Source organism: Diplotaxodon limnothrissa, linkage group LG16, assembly GCF_057381915.1.
Source record: "Diplotaxodon limnothrissa isolate DT_005_m linkage group LG16, D_limnothrissa_male_GT1.1, whole genome shotgun sequence".
Taxonomy (NCBI): domain Eukaryota; kingdom Metazoa; phylum Chordata; class Actinopteri; order Cichliformes; family Cichlidae; genus Diplotaxodon; species Diplotaxodon limnothrissa.
The window spans coordinates 24,438,902-24,454,709 of NC_140611.1; the positions used below are offsets into that span (position 1 = coordinate 24,438,902).

Here is a 15,808-nt window from a genome sequence, read left to right on the forward strand (position 1 = left end):
CCTCTGCTAGCATCCGCATTCGAGTTGCTCCAGGGAGGCACCATTTTTACTAAGCTGGACCTTCGCAATGCCTATTATTTGGTTCGTATTCGAGAAGGGGACGAGTGGAAGACCGCATTCAACACGCACTTGGGCCATTTCGAATATTTGGTCATGCTTTTTGGTCTAATCAATGCTCCAGCAGTGTTTCAGGCTATGGTGAATGACGTGCTTTGGGATTTCATTAACCACTTTGCTTTTGTGTACTTGGATTATATTCTCGTTTTTTCCAAGACTTGTAAGGAGCATGTTGAACACGTCCGACTGCTTCTTCAACGGCTTTTGGAGAATCACCTGTTCGTCAAAGGTGAGAAATGTGAATTTCAAGTCCCAACAGTGTCTTTTCTGGGGTTTGTGATTGACCGGGGACAGTTGAGAGCAGATCCTGCTAAGGTCAAGGCAGTGGTGGAGTGGCTGGAGCCTAAGACCCGGAAGGCACTCCAGAAATTCTTGGGCTTTGCTAACTTCTACCGTAAGTTCATTTGTAACTTGAGTACTGTGGTGTTGCCGTTGACTACTCTCACGTCTCCTAAACAGCAGTTTGTGTGGTCACCCCAGGCCCAACAGACTTTTGTGCAACTGAAACTGTTATTCTCGTTAACCCCCATTCTCATTCAAGCAGATTTATCTTGACCCTTCACTGTGGAAGTGGACGCGTCGGATTCTGTTGTGGGAGCAGTCCTTTCCCAACGAGCAGAAGGTAAACTTCATCCCTGTGCCTTCTTCTCCCGTCGTCTTTCCCAGGCAGAGCGTAATTATGATGTCGGGGATAGGGAGCTGCTGGCGATCAAGTTGGCCTTGGAAGAATGGCACCACTGGCTGGAGGGGAGTGTGCATCTGGTGCTGGTCTGGATGGACGACAAGAATCTGTCGTACCTGCAGACAGCCAAACGCCTCAATGCCCGGCAAGCCAGGTGGGCCTTGTTTTTTACTCACTTTGATCTTGTCATCACTTACAAGCCAGGGTCACGTAACACAAAGCCAGATGCCCTCTCGCGCCAGTTTGCTCCCAGTGGGGAGGAGGAGGAGAGGACTATCATCCCGGCCAGCTGTGTGGTGGGTGCGGTGACGTGGGAGATTGAGAAGTTGATCAGGGAGGCTCTGCAACTGGAACCTGATCCCAGTTCACCCCAGTGGGCTGACAGTATGTTCCCACGGCTGTCCGTGGCAAGGTCATTCATTGGGCACACACAGCTAAGTTCTCCTGCCACCCGGGTAAGAAACGTACCATCAAGTTCTTAAGACTCTTGTTCTGGTGGTCTGCTCTGGCGAAAGACGTCCAGGAGTATGTCGCTGCATGTACCATCTGTGCTCAGAACAAAGTTCCTAGCTCTCCACCCTTGGAGGATGGCGGAACGGAACAAGAGCTTGGCAGACCGTCGCCGCACCCCGGCACCCGCTTACCAGGTTGGCCAGAAGGTATGGCTCTCAACCAGGTACATTCCCCTTCGGACTGAGTCCAAAAAGCTGGGTCCCCGCTTCATTGGGCCTTTCCCCGTTCATTCGGTCCTCAATCTTGTGACGTTGAAGTTGTCTCTGCCCCACAATATGCGGATTCATAATGTGTTTCATGTTTCTCAGGTGAAACCAGTCCAGACCAGCCCGTTGTGCCCACCTGCTGGTTCCCCACCACCTGCCCGGATTATGGACGCTAGGCGGCGCGGTAGGGGCTTCCAATATTTGATGGACTGGGAGGGGTATGGTCTGGAACAGCGTTGCTGGGTGCCGCAATCCGCTATTCTCGATGACGATATGAATTCCGCAGGCAGCACCCGGACAAGTTTGGTCAGTCGCCGGGAGGCTCCCGTTAAAGGAGGGGTACTGTCATGATCCGACAGCCCTCGCCAGGCTGCCTCCATGTGTGTTATTGTGTGTGCGTGTGTGTATTGCTCCCTCCCCCTCTCTCCCTCTGTCTCTCTCGTAACGGGATTGTTTACCTCCGAGCGATCTATGCTTTTATTAAACATTTGAACATAATACAACACAAACTCTCGTAGAGGATATAAAGTCAGAGAGATACATTTTTTGAAACGACCAGGACCAGGCTAGTACATGTGGAGTGGCTGTAAGAAAACGACATGCAAGCAGAGCGTAGCAGCCAGCGCAACAAATTTGGATCCTTTGCTCTTAGTTAGCGGTGAGTGCAGCGCATGTTGCATCCAAACGAAAGGGCCTTTATGCTGTGCAGCGTGAGCAATGGTCCTGGGTCAGCCCGGGCTTTGTGTTAAACGGTGTTGGGAAGGTTACTTTTATTCCACTACAGATTACAGAATACATGCCCCAAAACGAATTTTGTAACGTATTCCGTTATGTTTCTAAATGAGAGTAGCATATTCTGAATACTTTCGATTACTTAATATACTTTCATGCTTTCTACAACTACATGAATGTACTATTGCTGTATGATTTATTACTATTACTGAAGGCTACTTGCCAAATTATATCTTGGGAAAAATAAAGGAGTTAGTCAGTGTACCTGAGCTTCCTTATATTGCTCTCTCAGCTGTTCAAGCATGGCCTGAAACTCCTCCTCCTTCTCCTGAGCTTCCTTTTTGACAATCTGGTTCTCCTCGTCATAGGCCATAGCTACAACACCCAGGATCAGGTTGATCAAGTAGAAGGAACCAAGGAATATTACAAGCATAAAAAAGATCACATATGGCTTCCCAGATGTCCGCAAAGTCTGGAAAAACAAACAAGAATTTGGTGTTTTTACAGTTACTTAAAATACAGTATTGATACTTGGCATATGTGGCTATAAAATTCTACCCTTTCACAGTGAATACTTTCTATTTTAGAAGCTCTCAAATTTGAGGTGCCTGTAAATTTGTCACTTTCATTTTTTATAAAGTAATCATCAAGTCTCAGATGTGTGGCAGGCAGGAATTAGACCCAAAATGCAAGACTCTGAAAACAATGTGTAAACCTCGAACAGCTTCGTTGCCAAAGTCTTATTACAATAAGAACTTAAATTCAGAGCACATAATCTGACCAGCAGAAACTGAAATGGAAGAGGGATGCACACAGTTTGAGGGACAGTGTAACAATAACCAAAGGGGAGTCTGCACACAGCAGGTAATCAGAGAGATGGGAAATAACAAGGAACTAGGCTGAACAGAATCTAACTGACGAGACAGAGGGGAAGCGAAATTGAACATAATATACTTGAAGAAGGACACTAAATAAATCAGGAAATGAATGAATGAATGCAAATAGAATGAGACCAAATAGAACACAGAGAGACCAGACAGACACAGGAACATAGCAAAGGATAACAAAAACATGGAGACTAGACAGACTACAAAAGGAGACGCTGATGACAAGACAGAGGCAAGACCAGAAAAAGCTAGCTAGCTAGCTCAGTGCGTTCAGCAGGTGACCATATGGCTGAGAGCGGCTTGGGCCAGCTTGGGTTCGAATCTGACCCGCAGGTCTTTGCCACATGTCTTCATCTCTCTCCCTCTGCTCTCCTGTCATTTCTTCACTGTATCTGTCAATAAAGCCCGAAAAGGCCAAAAATCTAATTATACAAAAGAAGATGACACAAATTTTTGAGCTCCCAAAAAAGTTACTCTGATTCTTCAAATCTCAGCAAACACCTCGCATGCTGCCATGGGAATGTGGGATCCCCCCAGTGACATGACCGCTGCGGCACCGGGCAAACTTCCACCGGCCCCACCTCAGGTAAACAGGTGAAAATAAATTTCAGAATGACAGGACTTTGTGCTGTGGAATCTTTGATTTCATTTATTTTTTGCTGTGCTTTACTTGCATCTATTTGAAAGAGTGCGTATAAACACAAAGAATTAATGTATTTTATATTCTGGAATATGCACAAAATAGGTTTAAATGTTAAAGAAATTTCTTCAAGTCAAAGACTGTTGCATATAATTTAACTTTTGCTTGATGCAATGTGCATAAAATTAAAAGATTAAAACTAATTAAACAACTTTTAAAAAAATACTTTTTTTTTCAATTTTATATGATGGATTATGCAGAAAAAATTGAATTGGCCTGAAAGGTCTATTGCATTAATACGTGATCAGGTTGTGTATCATGTTTTTTTTAAGTAACTAAGTATTAAAGTAAGTAATTACTTTTGAAAATAAGTAATCAGTAAAGTAACAACATTACTTTCTTGGATAAGTAATTAGTAACTAATTACTGTTGTCAAGTAACTTGACCAAAACTGATGATGACTGGTGAAACGTTTCTCCCACTAAAAACACTACATCCTGATGAACAGAAGCAACACTTTTGGGATCTCCTTACCTGACTTATTGGGCATGGATCAAGATAATGTTTGAGCTTAATTTCCTAGAACAAATAACAATGAATAAAAAACCCAGTTGAGCTTGGTTCCAAGCCTTCTTTGGCTGGAGTAGAAGGAGTAGTGTTCTAGACATCTCATCTTAAGTCTATATTTTAAGCCTACATTTTAGAGATTTTAGCATTTTAGAGACATAAATGAGGACCTTTTAACAAATGTGTTCCCATGTGATGATGTAATCTTGTTTTTTAATTCAAATATGCTTTTATAATTAAATACTGCCCCCCCCCCCCCCCCTTTTTTTGTGTATATTTATAGTATCCTTCTTATGCATTTCATGCATGTGTTATTTTCAGACAGGTGGGGGTTTTGTCACTTCCCCCCCTCCTCATCATTAATGATCTAGTCCAGTATTTACTTGGGTGCGAATTAACCAAATAACCAATACGTCAGCTGATCTATCTATGAAGTTTTGACTGGTTAATTTGAAATTTTTTCTGTTTTTGTTTTACTATGACCCTGATGAAGGCCACAAGCTGAAACGCGTTGGTCAATTATTAAAGTTGTTCATCTTCCCTCAAGTGTTGCTGGAGTTCCTGCATTGTGAATTCTTTCATCCTCTCCATGCACCTTGGAAGTAGGTGAAGTTGTGCCAGAAATTTTTGCTGCGATTTACCAAAATTATATTAACCATATTAACCTGAAGTATATTCAAGAGTAACAAACCTACAAGAAATTTAGCAAAATATAAAACTTATTAAATAAATACAGTTAGTTATAGTGACAATTACAATTATTTACAGTGACACACTAGGCCATTCTCATAAAATCCATCCACCATGCTAGTATAAAGCTTTTGTGTCAACCTATGTTTCATATCATGACTGAGAAATACTGTCATTAGAGAGCTTGTTAATAGTCTCAATTTTGCTACTTAATTGTAAGAAGTGCTAAAAGTGAGAGTGTCATACAGAAACCTCTAAATATTATCTTTAAAGAAAATATGGTGGTGGATGAATGCTTTTCCTGCAAACACAGCAAGCCCCGCCTCTTTATATGGCGAGAGAAGGAGTAATCTGAACCTACAGGTTAAATGTCTTATCAAAACCAACCAAACATGTTCTCACGGGGTAAGTGATCAGCAAAAGAAATAAAATAAATTGAATGTTAAATGTAAAATTTTATATTACAACAAGGGATTTATTAGAAAACTGACCAATAGCCTGAATAATGCAAAAGTTAAACACACTGAAAATTTACCAAAATGAGCATTACTAAAATTGTACACAATCATTTTACATTTTTATTGTCTTTTAGTTTCCCTTTTTAGCCTACCTGCTGATACAGCTTTTCCCAACAATCCTGTGTCATCAGTCTGAAAAGAGAAAGGAAGGCCCAGCCAAATGTGTCAAAGCTGGTATAACCATTGTCTGGGTTATTTCCCTCATTTTTGCACATATACCCCTCTGGACACTTCCTGCAAGAAAAGATCAGTTAAGATCTGAAAGAATTGTCAATGCAATACTATGAAAGAATGCATGAAACAACACTAATTCCATAAAAGTTGGGTGCTGAACAGACCAGTTGCTGGATTTCTGGGAAAGGAAAGTTGTCCCATTTTTGGCTGATTTAGCATTCTAGCAATCCTACATCTTTGTTGTTGTATTTTTCATTTGGTGATGTCCCGAATGAGATTTATTTCCCTCCTGCTACCTAGTAGATAGCAGAAGTTACAACAAATACAAAACATAACAATAAATAGACAATAATAAAATAAAAATAAATAAATAATTTTAAAAAATGTGCAAAATGTAAATAAAAACAAAACACAATGATTTAATTACATTCATTGTACTGCATTCATTGCCTGGCCAGAAAAATGTTCCTCTACTTAAAATTGACTTGAAAGACTTTGAATATCTTATCATCCACATTACGTAACCCTCAAAAGATTCAGACAATCTAAAGTGTTTAAGGTATAAAACAACGTAAATTAGAACTCATGATCTTCAGGCATTGCAAAAAAAAAAAAAAAAAGCATTCATGATTCTGCCATGGAAATCACTGCAAACACTCCCAGACATCATTGTCATCCACAAATAAAAAAAAGAAGAAGCTGTCTGTGAACATGATCCAGAAAATGTTTTACGATTTGAAAATGAGCAGTGTATGCCCCCATCCACATGGCATGATGTTCAGGGAAGGCCTTGCATATTTCAGCTGAAACAGCCTACTTGCAGTCTAGACCTTTCACCTATTGAAAACATTCTGTGCATCCTAAAATGAAAAAACAAACAAACAAAACAAAACAAAAAAAGACTATAAACAATATTCCTCTCCAGAATTTCAGCAGCTGGCCTTCTCAGTTTCCAGACATTTATTGATTATTGTTAGAGATGAGGGGATGTTACACAGTGATACTTTTTCTATTTTCTGTTGTAGATAAAATATATTTTTATTACATTAGAAATTTACTGCAGTCTGTTTTTTACACATACACAATACTGACATTTTTGTAAAACTGGGGCTGTACCAGGATTGTGTTCATTTTGTATTTTATTCAGTTCTCTTATAACTGGAGAGCCAACTTGCTTACCCAGCTCCAATGCTGCTGCCACAAAGTAATGGATGATTTTTGTTGTCAGGCAGGTAATAGTAAAGACCTGATGGGGAAAGAAGGAAAATAGCAGTTATTTATTATTGTATGCAATTCATGGGGAGACTATGACAAGAATGGTTTGTTAGAAGTCCAAAACAATACATAAAACAGCAGAAGTAGAATTAGGTTACAATTATGCAATGTAGAAGACAACAAGAGTGCATCATTCTTGTATTGCAAATGTTTTATTGAATCAGAGAAGAGTGAAATACATATTAAGAGCTTAACATACACAGCCCAACAACAAGCTATTGGGACGTTTTGGCTTCTTTGTCATGGTAAGCTGTGTGGCAAGCAGGATGAACGTCCCAAATGCAGGACTCGTACATGGAAAAGTAAACTCGAAATGGCACCTTTATTTACTGGGAAAAATAATCCATGAAATAAACTCACAAAAAACAAACCAATACTTGAACACGGAAACTAAGAACTAAACACTGGGAGGCTATAAAACTAGGAAGCTGGAAACTGGAGAAGAAGGATGAAAAAACCAGGAGCACGAAGAAAACACACAGCAAAGAGGGTATGACACGACAACAGACTGAGGAAAACACTGGGCTTAAATACATACGGGAGTAACAAGGGAATCTAACACAGGAGGAGAGCACAGCTGGGAATCACACATAAAGACACAGGAAGGAAGCAAAACTGAACACACTGCACACAGGACAAGGAACTATCAAAATAAAACAGGAAACATGAGACATTCATAAAGACCCAGACTTGACACTGGGACATAGAGACATGACTGATGAGGGGAACAGAGGGAACATGAAACACGGAGATGAGAGTAACTAAATGTGGCACAAAGGGAAACTAAAGGCTACAGAAAAGTATATAACACATGGAGACAAATAAGGAAAACATGAATAACACTAAATCAAAGAATATTCATTCAGAGCCTGAACACAAATACCGGGTTGCAGACCCAGGACCTTGACATTCTTACTCTATGGCCCACGATTTATTTGAATTAAGAAGACATCTATCACTATTACTATCAAACTATTTTGGTACAGTGACCACCAAGCTAGGTGAGTGGCTCCAGCAGATCCCAGGAACAACATCCAAGGTCTCTGCTGGGAAGAGTGCAGTCCTAGAAGCAGCAAAGATACTGATCAGGACCCTCAAGCTTTCTTCTTCCTGATTTTGCTCTCACTCGGTATAGCTACATTTATCACTACAGCTATCTTCCTCTGCTTGCCCACCACTACTACACTACCACTCAAAAGTTTTAGAACACCCCAATTTTTTTATTGAAAAATATGCAGATTATTGTTTCTTTCCACTCTGAAATGAAAGCATACTACAAATAAGCACAACTCTGAGGCTTGACTCAGATGAATTTTCTCTCAGCAGCAGAGGTAGCTCTTGGTCTTTCTTTCCTGGAGCGGTCCTTATGTAAGCCAGTTTTGTCGTAGCGCTTGATCAGCTACAAATACCCCCACATATGGTGGAATGGTCTCTTACATAAACAGGCAGGGGGGAGCATGCCACCTTCTCCTGTTAAAACAGACTCTCTCTCTTATATATATATATATATATATATATATATACACACACACACACACAGGAACATCTGTGCCGAGTATAACCTGGAAGTCCCGAGGTCAAAATGGGAGATGCCCCCAAGGGTGGTGGAGAATGACCGAGCTAAGATCCTGTGGGACTTCCAGATACAGACAGACAAAATGGTGGTGGCTAACCAACCGGACATAGTGGTGGTAGACAAACAGAAGAAGACGGCCGTAGTGATTGATGTAGCGGTTCCGAATGACAGCAATATCAGGAAGAAGGAACACGAGAAGCTGGAGAAATACCAAGGGCTCAGAGAAGAGCTCGAGAGGATGTGGAGGGTGAAGGTAACGGTGGTCCCCGTGGTAATCGGAGCACTAGGTGCGGTGACTCCCAAGCTAGGCGAGTGGCTCCAGCAGATCCCGGGAACAACATCGGAGATCTCTGTCCAGAAGAGCGCAGTCCTGGGAACAGCTAAGATACTGCGCAGGACCCTCAAGCTCCCAGGCCTCTGGTAGAGGACCCGAGCTTGAAGGATAAACCGCCCGCAGGGGCGTGCTGGGTGTTATATATATATATATATATATATATATACCAGAGGCCTGGGAGCTTGAGGGTCCTGCGCAGTATCTTAGCTGTTCCCAGGACTGCGCTCTTCTGGACAGAGATCTCCGATGTTGTTCCCGGGATCTGCTGGAGCCACTCGCCTAGCTTGGGAGTCACCGCACCTAGTGCTCCGATTACCACGGGGACCACCGTTACCTTCACCCTCCACATCCTCTCGAGCTCTTCTCTGAGCCCTTGGTATTTCTCCAGCTTCTCGTGTTCCTTCTTCCTGATATTGCTGTCATTCGGAACTGCTACATCGATCACTACGGCCGTCTTCTTCTGTTTATCTACCACCACTATGTCCGGTTGGTTAGCCACCACCATTTTGTCCGTCTGTATCTGGAAGTCCCACAGGATCTTAGCTCGGTCATTCTCCACCACCCTTGGGGGCATCTCCCATTTTGACCTCGGGACTTCCAGGTTATACTCGGCACAGATGTTCCTGTACACTATGCCGGCCACTTGGTTATGGCGTTCCATGTATATATATATATATATATATATATATATTTATTAGGGGTGCAACGATATTCGTATCGATATTGAACCGTTCGATACAGGGCTTTCGGTTCGGTACGCATATGTATCGAACAATACAACATTTGTAATTTATTTTATCAACTTTCCTTCTGACGATGCTGTCTGTGTTGAGCGCTCAGTGAATCTGCGTTCGACTACTCCGCCTAGGCTGCACTGTCGAGCGCAGATCCACTGAGCGCTCAACACAGACAGCATAGTCAGGAGGAAGAGCGCAGGGCAAGCTAGCGAGACAGAAGTTAAGCTCTCCTTGCAACATGGACCTCCCCCACTCTCATTCAGATCTGGCGTTTGGAATTATTTTGGTTTTCATGTGACGTATGACCCTGAAGGTAAGCGAGTCATGGACTAAAGTAAAACAGTATGTTGGATGTGCCATGCAATGCTTAATTACATTGGTGTGAACTAGTGTGTTAGCGCAGTTAGCTCGTTAACGTGTTGGCCGTCTAGCCCCATGCACGGGGCGATCGGCGGTAGCTCGTTAACGGAGATTTGCCGTGTTGTGGCGTTAAGGTCATTTCAACGAGATTAACCTGAAAGCACTAGTGGGAACACAACGAATATGACTGCACATTTACGCCGACATCATCCTAGTGCAAAGACAAAAACAACAAGCATGCTACTAACTTTAGCCGAGTCATTTAGACAGCTGTTAGCACGTGATTCTCCTTATGCTGCTGAGAATATAGCCCAGAAGAAGCGGATAGTATAGCTTTTATTTTGGAAAGAGACATTTCTCTGTAATAAACTCTCTTTTCCAAAGATGAGTGATTCCTCAATCAGATACAGGGCTTGCAAAATCGCTAGCCTGACGTCCTGGAGCTAGCGATCTTTCCAGTCGGGCTACAAAAATCTATCTCTTCCCTGCCCGTCGGGCTATTGTAGGAAAAATATATGTCAATGCTTTTGCATTCTTTCAGAAATGTAGCTGGGTAATTATGTCATTGGCATCGGTGAGCCACTGTCAATATGTGACATATTGAAATCGCGTTTGAATTTGCGCTTGTTTTTTTGCTTTCACTTTGCAATGACAGCACTGATCTGTGAGTGATGATAATTTGTGCACCAATTCCTCTGACATCGTCTTATTAATCGTTAGCTTACTATGCAAACATGACAAGTGAAATCTCCCGCAGCAAGCTTAAACATGTGAGAGGTTGATCGCGCAGAGAATCGCTGAGCTTATGTGAGTCCGTGTGTAAAAGTAGCAGTATATATATTTTAGTTCTGCTGAGCCAAATAAGACAGGTCGGGGTGAAGAAGTGACAGCCAAAGAAAAGCTTACCACAAAACGGAGAAGTTATGACAAATGAGACTATAAGGCAAAAAGAAAGTGCAGCTTTATGGTTTCATGGACAAAAGAATTTCTGTGGCTGCAATATGACGAGCTAAATAACCAGGGCTGCACATAAGTGGTCCGCAGGTGCGCATTCGCTGTCAAAATAAAAAACGCGCACAAGGGTTAGGGTTAAATTTAAAAACTGTACTTTTGAGTTAAAATATATATTTATAATTTTAATAAATGACAAATTAAAGAGGCATGAACATTTTTTTGTATCGAAAAAATATCGAACCGTGACACCAAAGTATCGAACCGAACCGAACCGTGAATTTTGTGTATCGTTGCACCCCTAATATATATATATATATATATATATATATATATATATATATATATATATATATATATATATATTTGTGTGTGTGTACTGTGACAGTGTTAAAAAAGCATTAAAGAGGAAAATCAAATACTCACTCATGTTTTCAAAGTCCACAGTCGCATTTGTGTTATTCCAATAACCTTTTGAAAAATCTTCTCGTATGCACTTATTTTTCAGATTGCCCATAAACAGTTGTAACCCTATTAGGGCAAAGACGCTCAAGCAGAAAACGGTGAGACTCATCACATCAGTGAGTTTCTTCACAGACTGGAACAATGCACTAATGATGGCTTTTATGCCTGTCAAACACAAAATTGATTACAGTCAGTTAAGAAACAGTAAATATTATTAGCATGTATAAGCAAACAATACAAAGTGATGCCAGTGGATTTTATCTTTAGAAACACTTACTGTCAACAATGGCGTCTTTATTCAATATATTCTTTTTCCTTGTTCAATGGTGCCGCCATTATTCAATCCATTTTTGGAAATTTTAGAAGGCTTTGTAGCTGTATTTATAGCATATTTCATTTGAGCTATAGGTCTGTGAAGGTTCTCAGTCATCCAGGTCATCGTAGTCAAAGGAGCTTGCAAAGAAAAGCGTCTGGACTTCTTTAAGTTGCTTGAAGACGTTTCACCTCTCATCCGAGAAGCTTCTTCAGTTCTAAGGTCAAATGGTGGAGAGTCCCAGATATAAACCTAGTGGGAGTAACCCCCCACAGAGGGACAAAAGGACCCCCTGATGATCCTCTAATCGCCTGAGCCAAGGTGTGAAACTGGGCGTGGGTCCCAATCAGCCAGAGTTTCGGGTGAGCTCATTGTGAAACCTGGCCCCAACTTATCATGCGAATTCCTGAGGTCAGATGGCCCAGGATGTGAGTGGGCGTTAAGGCGTCTGGGAAGGGATCTCAAAACTGGATTATAAATGGCTTCTTTCACTCCTCCTTCAAACCATCTGTCCTCTCTGTCCAAAATGTGAACATTGGCATCCTCGAAAGAGTGTCCTTTATCCTTAAGATGCAGATGGACTGCTGAGTCTTGTCCTGTGGAGGTGGCTCTTCTGTGTTGTGCCATGCGCTTGTGAAGTGGCTGTTTGGTCTCTCCAATGTAGAGGTCTGGGCATTCCTCGCTGCACTGTACAGCATACACCACATTGTTAAGACACCAACTCTCTGCCATCTATAATCCAGTTTTGAGATCCCTTCCCAGATGCCTTAATGCCCACTGGGACATCTGACCTCAGGAATTCGCATGATAAGGTGGGGCCAGGTTTCACAATGAGCTCACCCGAAACTCTGGCTGATTGGGACCCACACCCAGTTTCACACCTTGGCTCAGGCGATTAGAGGATCATCAGGGGGTCCTTTTGTCCCTCTGTGGGGGGAAACTCCCACTAGGTTTATATCTGGGACTCTCCACCATTTGACCTTAGAACTGAAGAAGCTTCTCGGATGAGAGGTGAAACGTCTTCAAGCAACTTAAAGAAGTCCAGACGCTTTTCTTTGCAAGCTCCTTTGATTTCATTTGAGCATTCATGGACTTAGAATGAGAGCACTCTTTGTCTTTTTTATTGCCATCTATAGAACCAGTCATAAGATGACATGCATCCTAAGTCATGTAAGCCAACTTATCATTTATTAACATGTATTTTCTAACTCGAGATTGATTTATCTAAGAAATCTGAATGTGTCTATAAGCCAGAAAACAGTAAAATGGAAGACATGCCTTCACCAATAAGACACTAATAAGACCACCCTTTATGGAATAGTATGGCTTCTTTAACCATATGAAAAGTGGGTGGAGGCTAAATTATACTATAAACTAGTTAGAGATCCAAGTGGTAGAGCAGTACATGGTTTTGCATTTTGCTCCATGGACAAACAAAATTGCACAGTTCACAGAATAACTGTGCAAACAAAATTAGCTCTTCTTGTGTAGCTCACAGAAAGGTCCACAGTTAAGCGAGAGGAAAATATCCACGCACCAAAAGGGATCCAATTAATTATTATATATAATTATTAAAACATAAAAGAACAAAACAAAAATGGTAACTGCTTACCTGGAATGACAGAAACTGCTTTGAAAGCTCTTAGTACTCTGAATGTCCGAAGGACTGAAACATTGCCCAGGGGTACATACCTGCAAGAACAATTATAATTATTTTAGAAAATTTACAGAGATGACAGTAGGTGTAACATAGAACCATGCAAAAACAGTAATAATGAAGCTACAGTCAGTACCAAAAAATAACACCAACAAGCAATGTCTCTGTTTATAAAAGCCTGATTATTTTTTTCTTTGGCGAGTCAATTCCAGATGTGTGACAAAAACTACAAAAATAATGAAAAAGCCCTGTACTTACGCCATGACAACGACAGAGAAATCCAGCCAATTCCAGGGATCTCTTAGAAATGTGAACTTTCCTATACAGAACCCCCGAGCTAAAATTTTAACGAGGGATTCAAAGGTGTAAATCGCTGTAAATGTGTACCTGTTAGAAAAAGGAACACCAGTTACTCTTCACAGTATCTACACTGTGTGTATGTTATGTATGTTTGTAGAACACTTACTCCACGTTCTTTGCCCACTCAGGGGGATCGCTCAGTGTCATAAATGCACAGTTAGTGAGAATAGTGCACATGATCACCACGCTGAACAATTTACAGGCTGTTGTCAAGGAAGTAACAGATTTTGTTGTGAAAGTATTTTTTTTCCCGTATAAATAAAGTAACAATGTGAACATGTAACCCTGGGCTTATCTCCAAAAGTTGATTCTGTTCATCTGGACGTAGCGTTTTGTGGGAGAAACATTTCGTCACTCATCCAAGCTGACTACAGTTTTCCCCAATCTTATAAACAGCACATTTGCATAATGACTGAAGGAACAATGGGCTTGGAGGTCAGTAATCTTAATTATGCAAATTCTCATGACCATTGATCATCAACCGCTGACCAAAACCCACTGATCAAAGACCACTGATCAATGGCCATGAATCAACTTTTGGAGATTTACTTTCCTGGATGATTGAGAATGCATCAAAACCCTGGGCTTACATCAGCAGACAGCTCAGCATCAACATTATTCATGCGTATCAGATTCATATCCCAATAAAAGGATATGAGTGTACTAGAATCTGAATTGATAGCCTTCGTAGAGGGTTGAAGGCACTCAGGAGGTACAAGGCTGCACTGGCATTGAAGCGAAAAATGACCTTTCCTTTGTTTAATACAATGAAAGTCTGGGAGAGAAAAGACAGACATTTATACATCTTTATACTCTTATACATGTTACGATATTACTTCAGGGAGCAGACATGACACCGTCTTAGGTTTTAGCCATCACTTTTTTATTATCTCCACACCACCCTCCGGTGGCTTCCACATGAACTGCACCTTAAACAACAACTGTTCACTCATATCATGACATCCCCCTTTTTTTTTTTTTTTCAACAACAGGGGCAAACAACAAAGTAACTCACAACACCACTCAAGGCCCATGACCAGAGGGAAAAAAGAAAGGGAGAAAAAAAAATGCCTCTTGGCATACTCACATTTCTCTCTAGTGAACACTTTTTTTATTTTTTTTTTATTTTTAATCACAGCATGTGCTCAAAACATAATGTTCATTTTATTCCTCAATAAGCCTTCTGGGCTTGGAAACAATACGTCCACTCGCAGTTTTGGGTGGGGAACTTGGAAACTCTGTGGGAGTGACATTTGTACTTTGCATGTCCATCTCACTTTGTCCCTGTGTTTCATCACACTCATTTTGCTGTGTTACGTTTTGGTTGTCCCTTGACTGCCTTAGAAACTTTCTGTTCCTTCTATATGTCTGTCCATCAGGCATCTGAACAACATAAGATCTTGGATGTTCAGATAAACCTGTCACCTGAGCTGGATTCCATACACCCTGTTGCCACATTCTGACAGTGTCACCAACCTGCAGTTGTTTAAGTGCTTTGGTTCCTTGGTTAAAGTATTCTCTCTGTTTCTGTTGTCTTGTTTCTAACAACTGCTGCACTGTCTTAGTGACCATGTGGGGTTTCAATCTTTGCGATGTTGTTGGAAGTCTTGTTCTTATGCGTCGACCCATTAGCAGCTGGGCTGGTGACGCTCCAATGTCCTCCAACGGTGTACTCCTCAGATTCATTAATGATAGATACGGGTCATTCCCCTCGGCTTTTGCCTTTTTTAACAAGAGTTTCACTGTTTGTACTCCTCTCTCTGCCATTCCGTTTGACTGTGCATGGTGGGGGCTCGTAGTGTTGTGACAAAACTCCCACTCTTTTGCAAAGTCTTGGAATTCACGGGAGCTGAACTGTGGTCCGTTGTCTGAAATCACCGTTTCAGGAATCCCGTGTCTGGCAAATTGTGACTTAAGATGAGTGATAACTGTTGCACTTCTTGTGTCTGACTTCAGCCACTCAACCTCAATGAACTTGGAATAGTAATCCACTAAGAGGAGATATTCCTGCTGGTCAAAAGTAAATAGGTCCACACCTATCTTCTGCCAAGGTC

General features: G+C 41.5%; 1 protein-coding gene across 1 annotated transcript in view; it reads right to left on the reverse strand.

Moving 5' to 3' along the window:
• Positions 1-15,808, reverse strand: part of LOC146616262 (sodium channel protein type 2 subunit alpha-like) — a 50,154-nt gene that overhangs the window by 22,480 nt on the left and 11,866 nt on the right. Inside the window, exons 3-11 of the mRNA XM_085374294.1 lie at positions 14,411-14,529; positions 13,861-13,950; positions 13,653-13,781; positions 13,350-13,429; positions 11,386-11,589; positions 9,902-9,913; positions 6,906-6,972; positions 5,645-5,786; positions 2,516-2,722 (exon numbers count right to left, since the gene is read on the reverse strand). Of these exons, the coding sequence (XP_085230420.1) occupies positions 2,516-2,722; positions 5,645-5,786; positions 6,906-6,972; positions 9,902-9,913; positions 11,386-11,589; positions 13,350-13,429; positions 13,653-13,781; positions 13,861-13,950; positions 14,411-14,529 (1,050 nt within the window). The remainder of the gene's footprint in view (positions 1-2,515; positions 2,723-5,644; positions 5,787-6,905; positions 6,973-9,901; positions 9,914-11,385; positions 11,590-13,349; positions 13,430-13,652; positions 13,782-13,860; positions 13,951-14,410; positions 14,530-15,808) is intronic.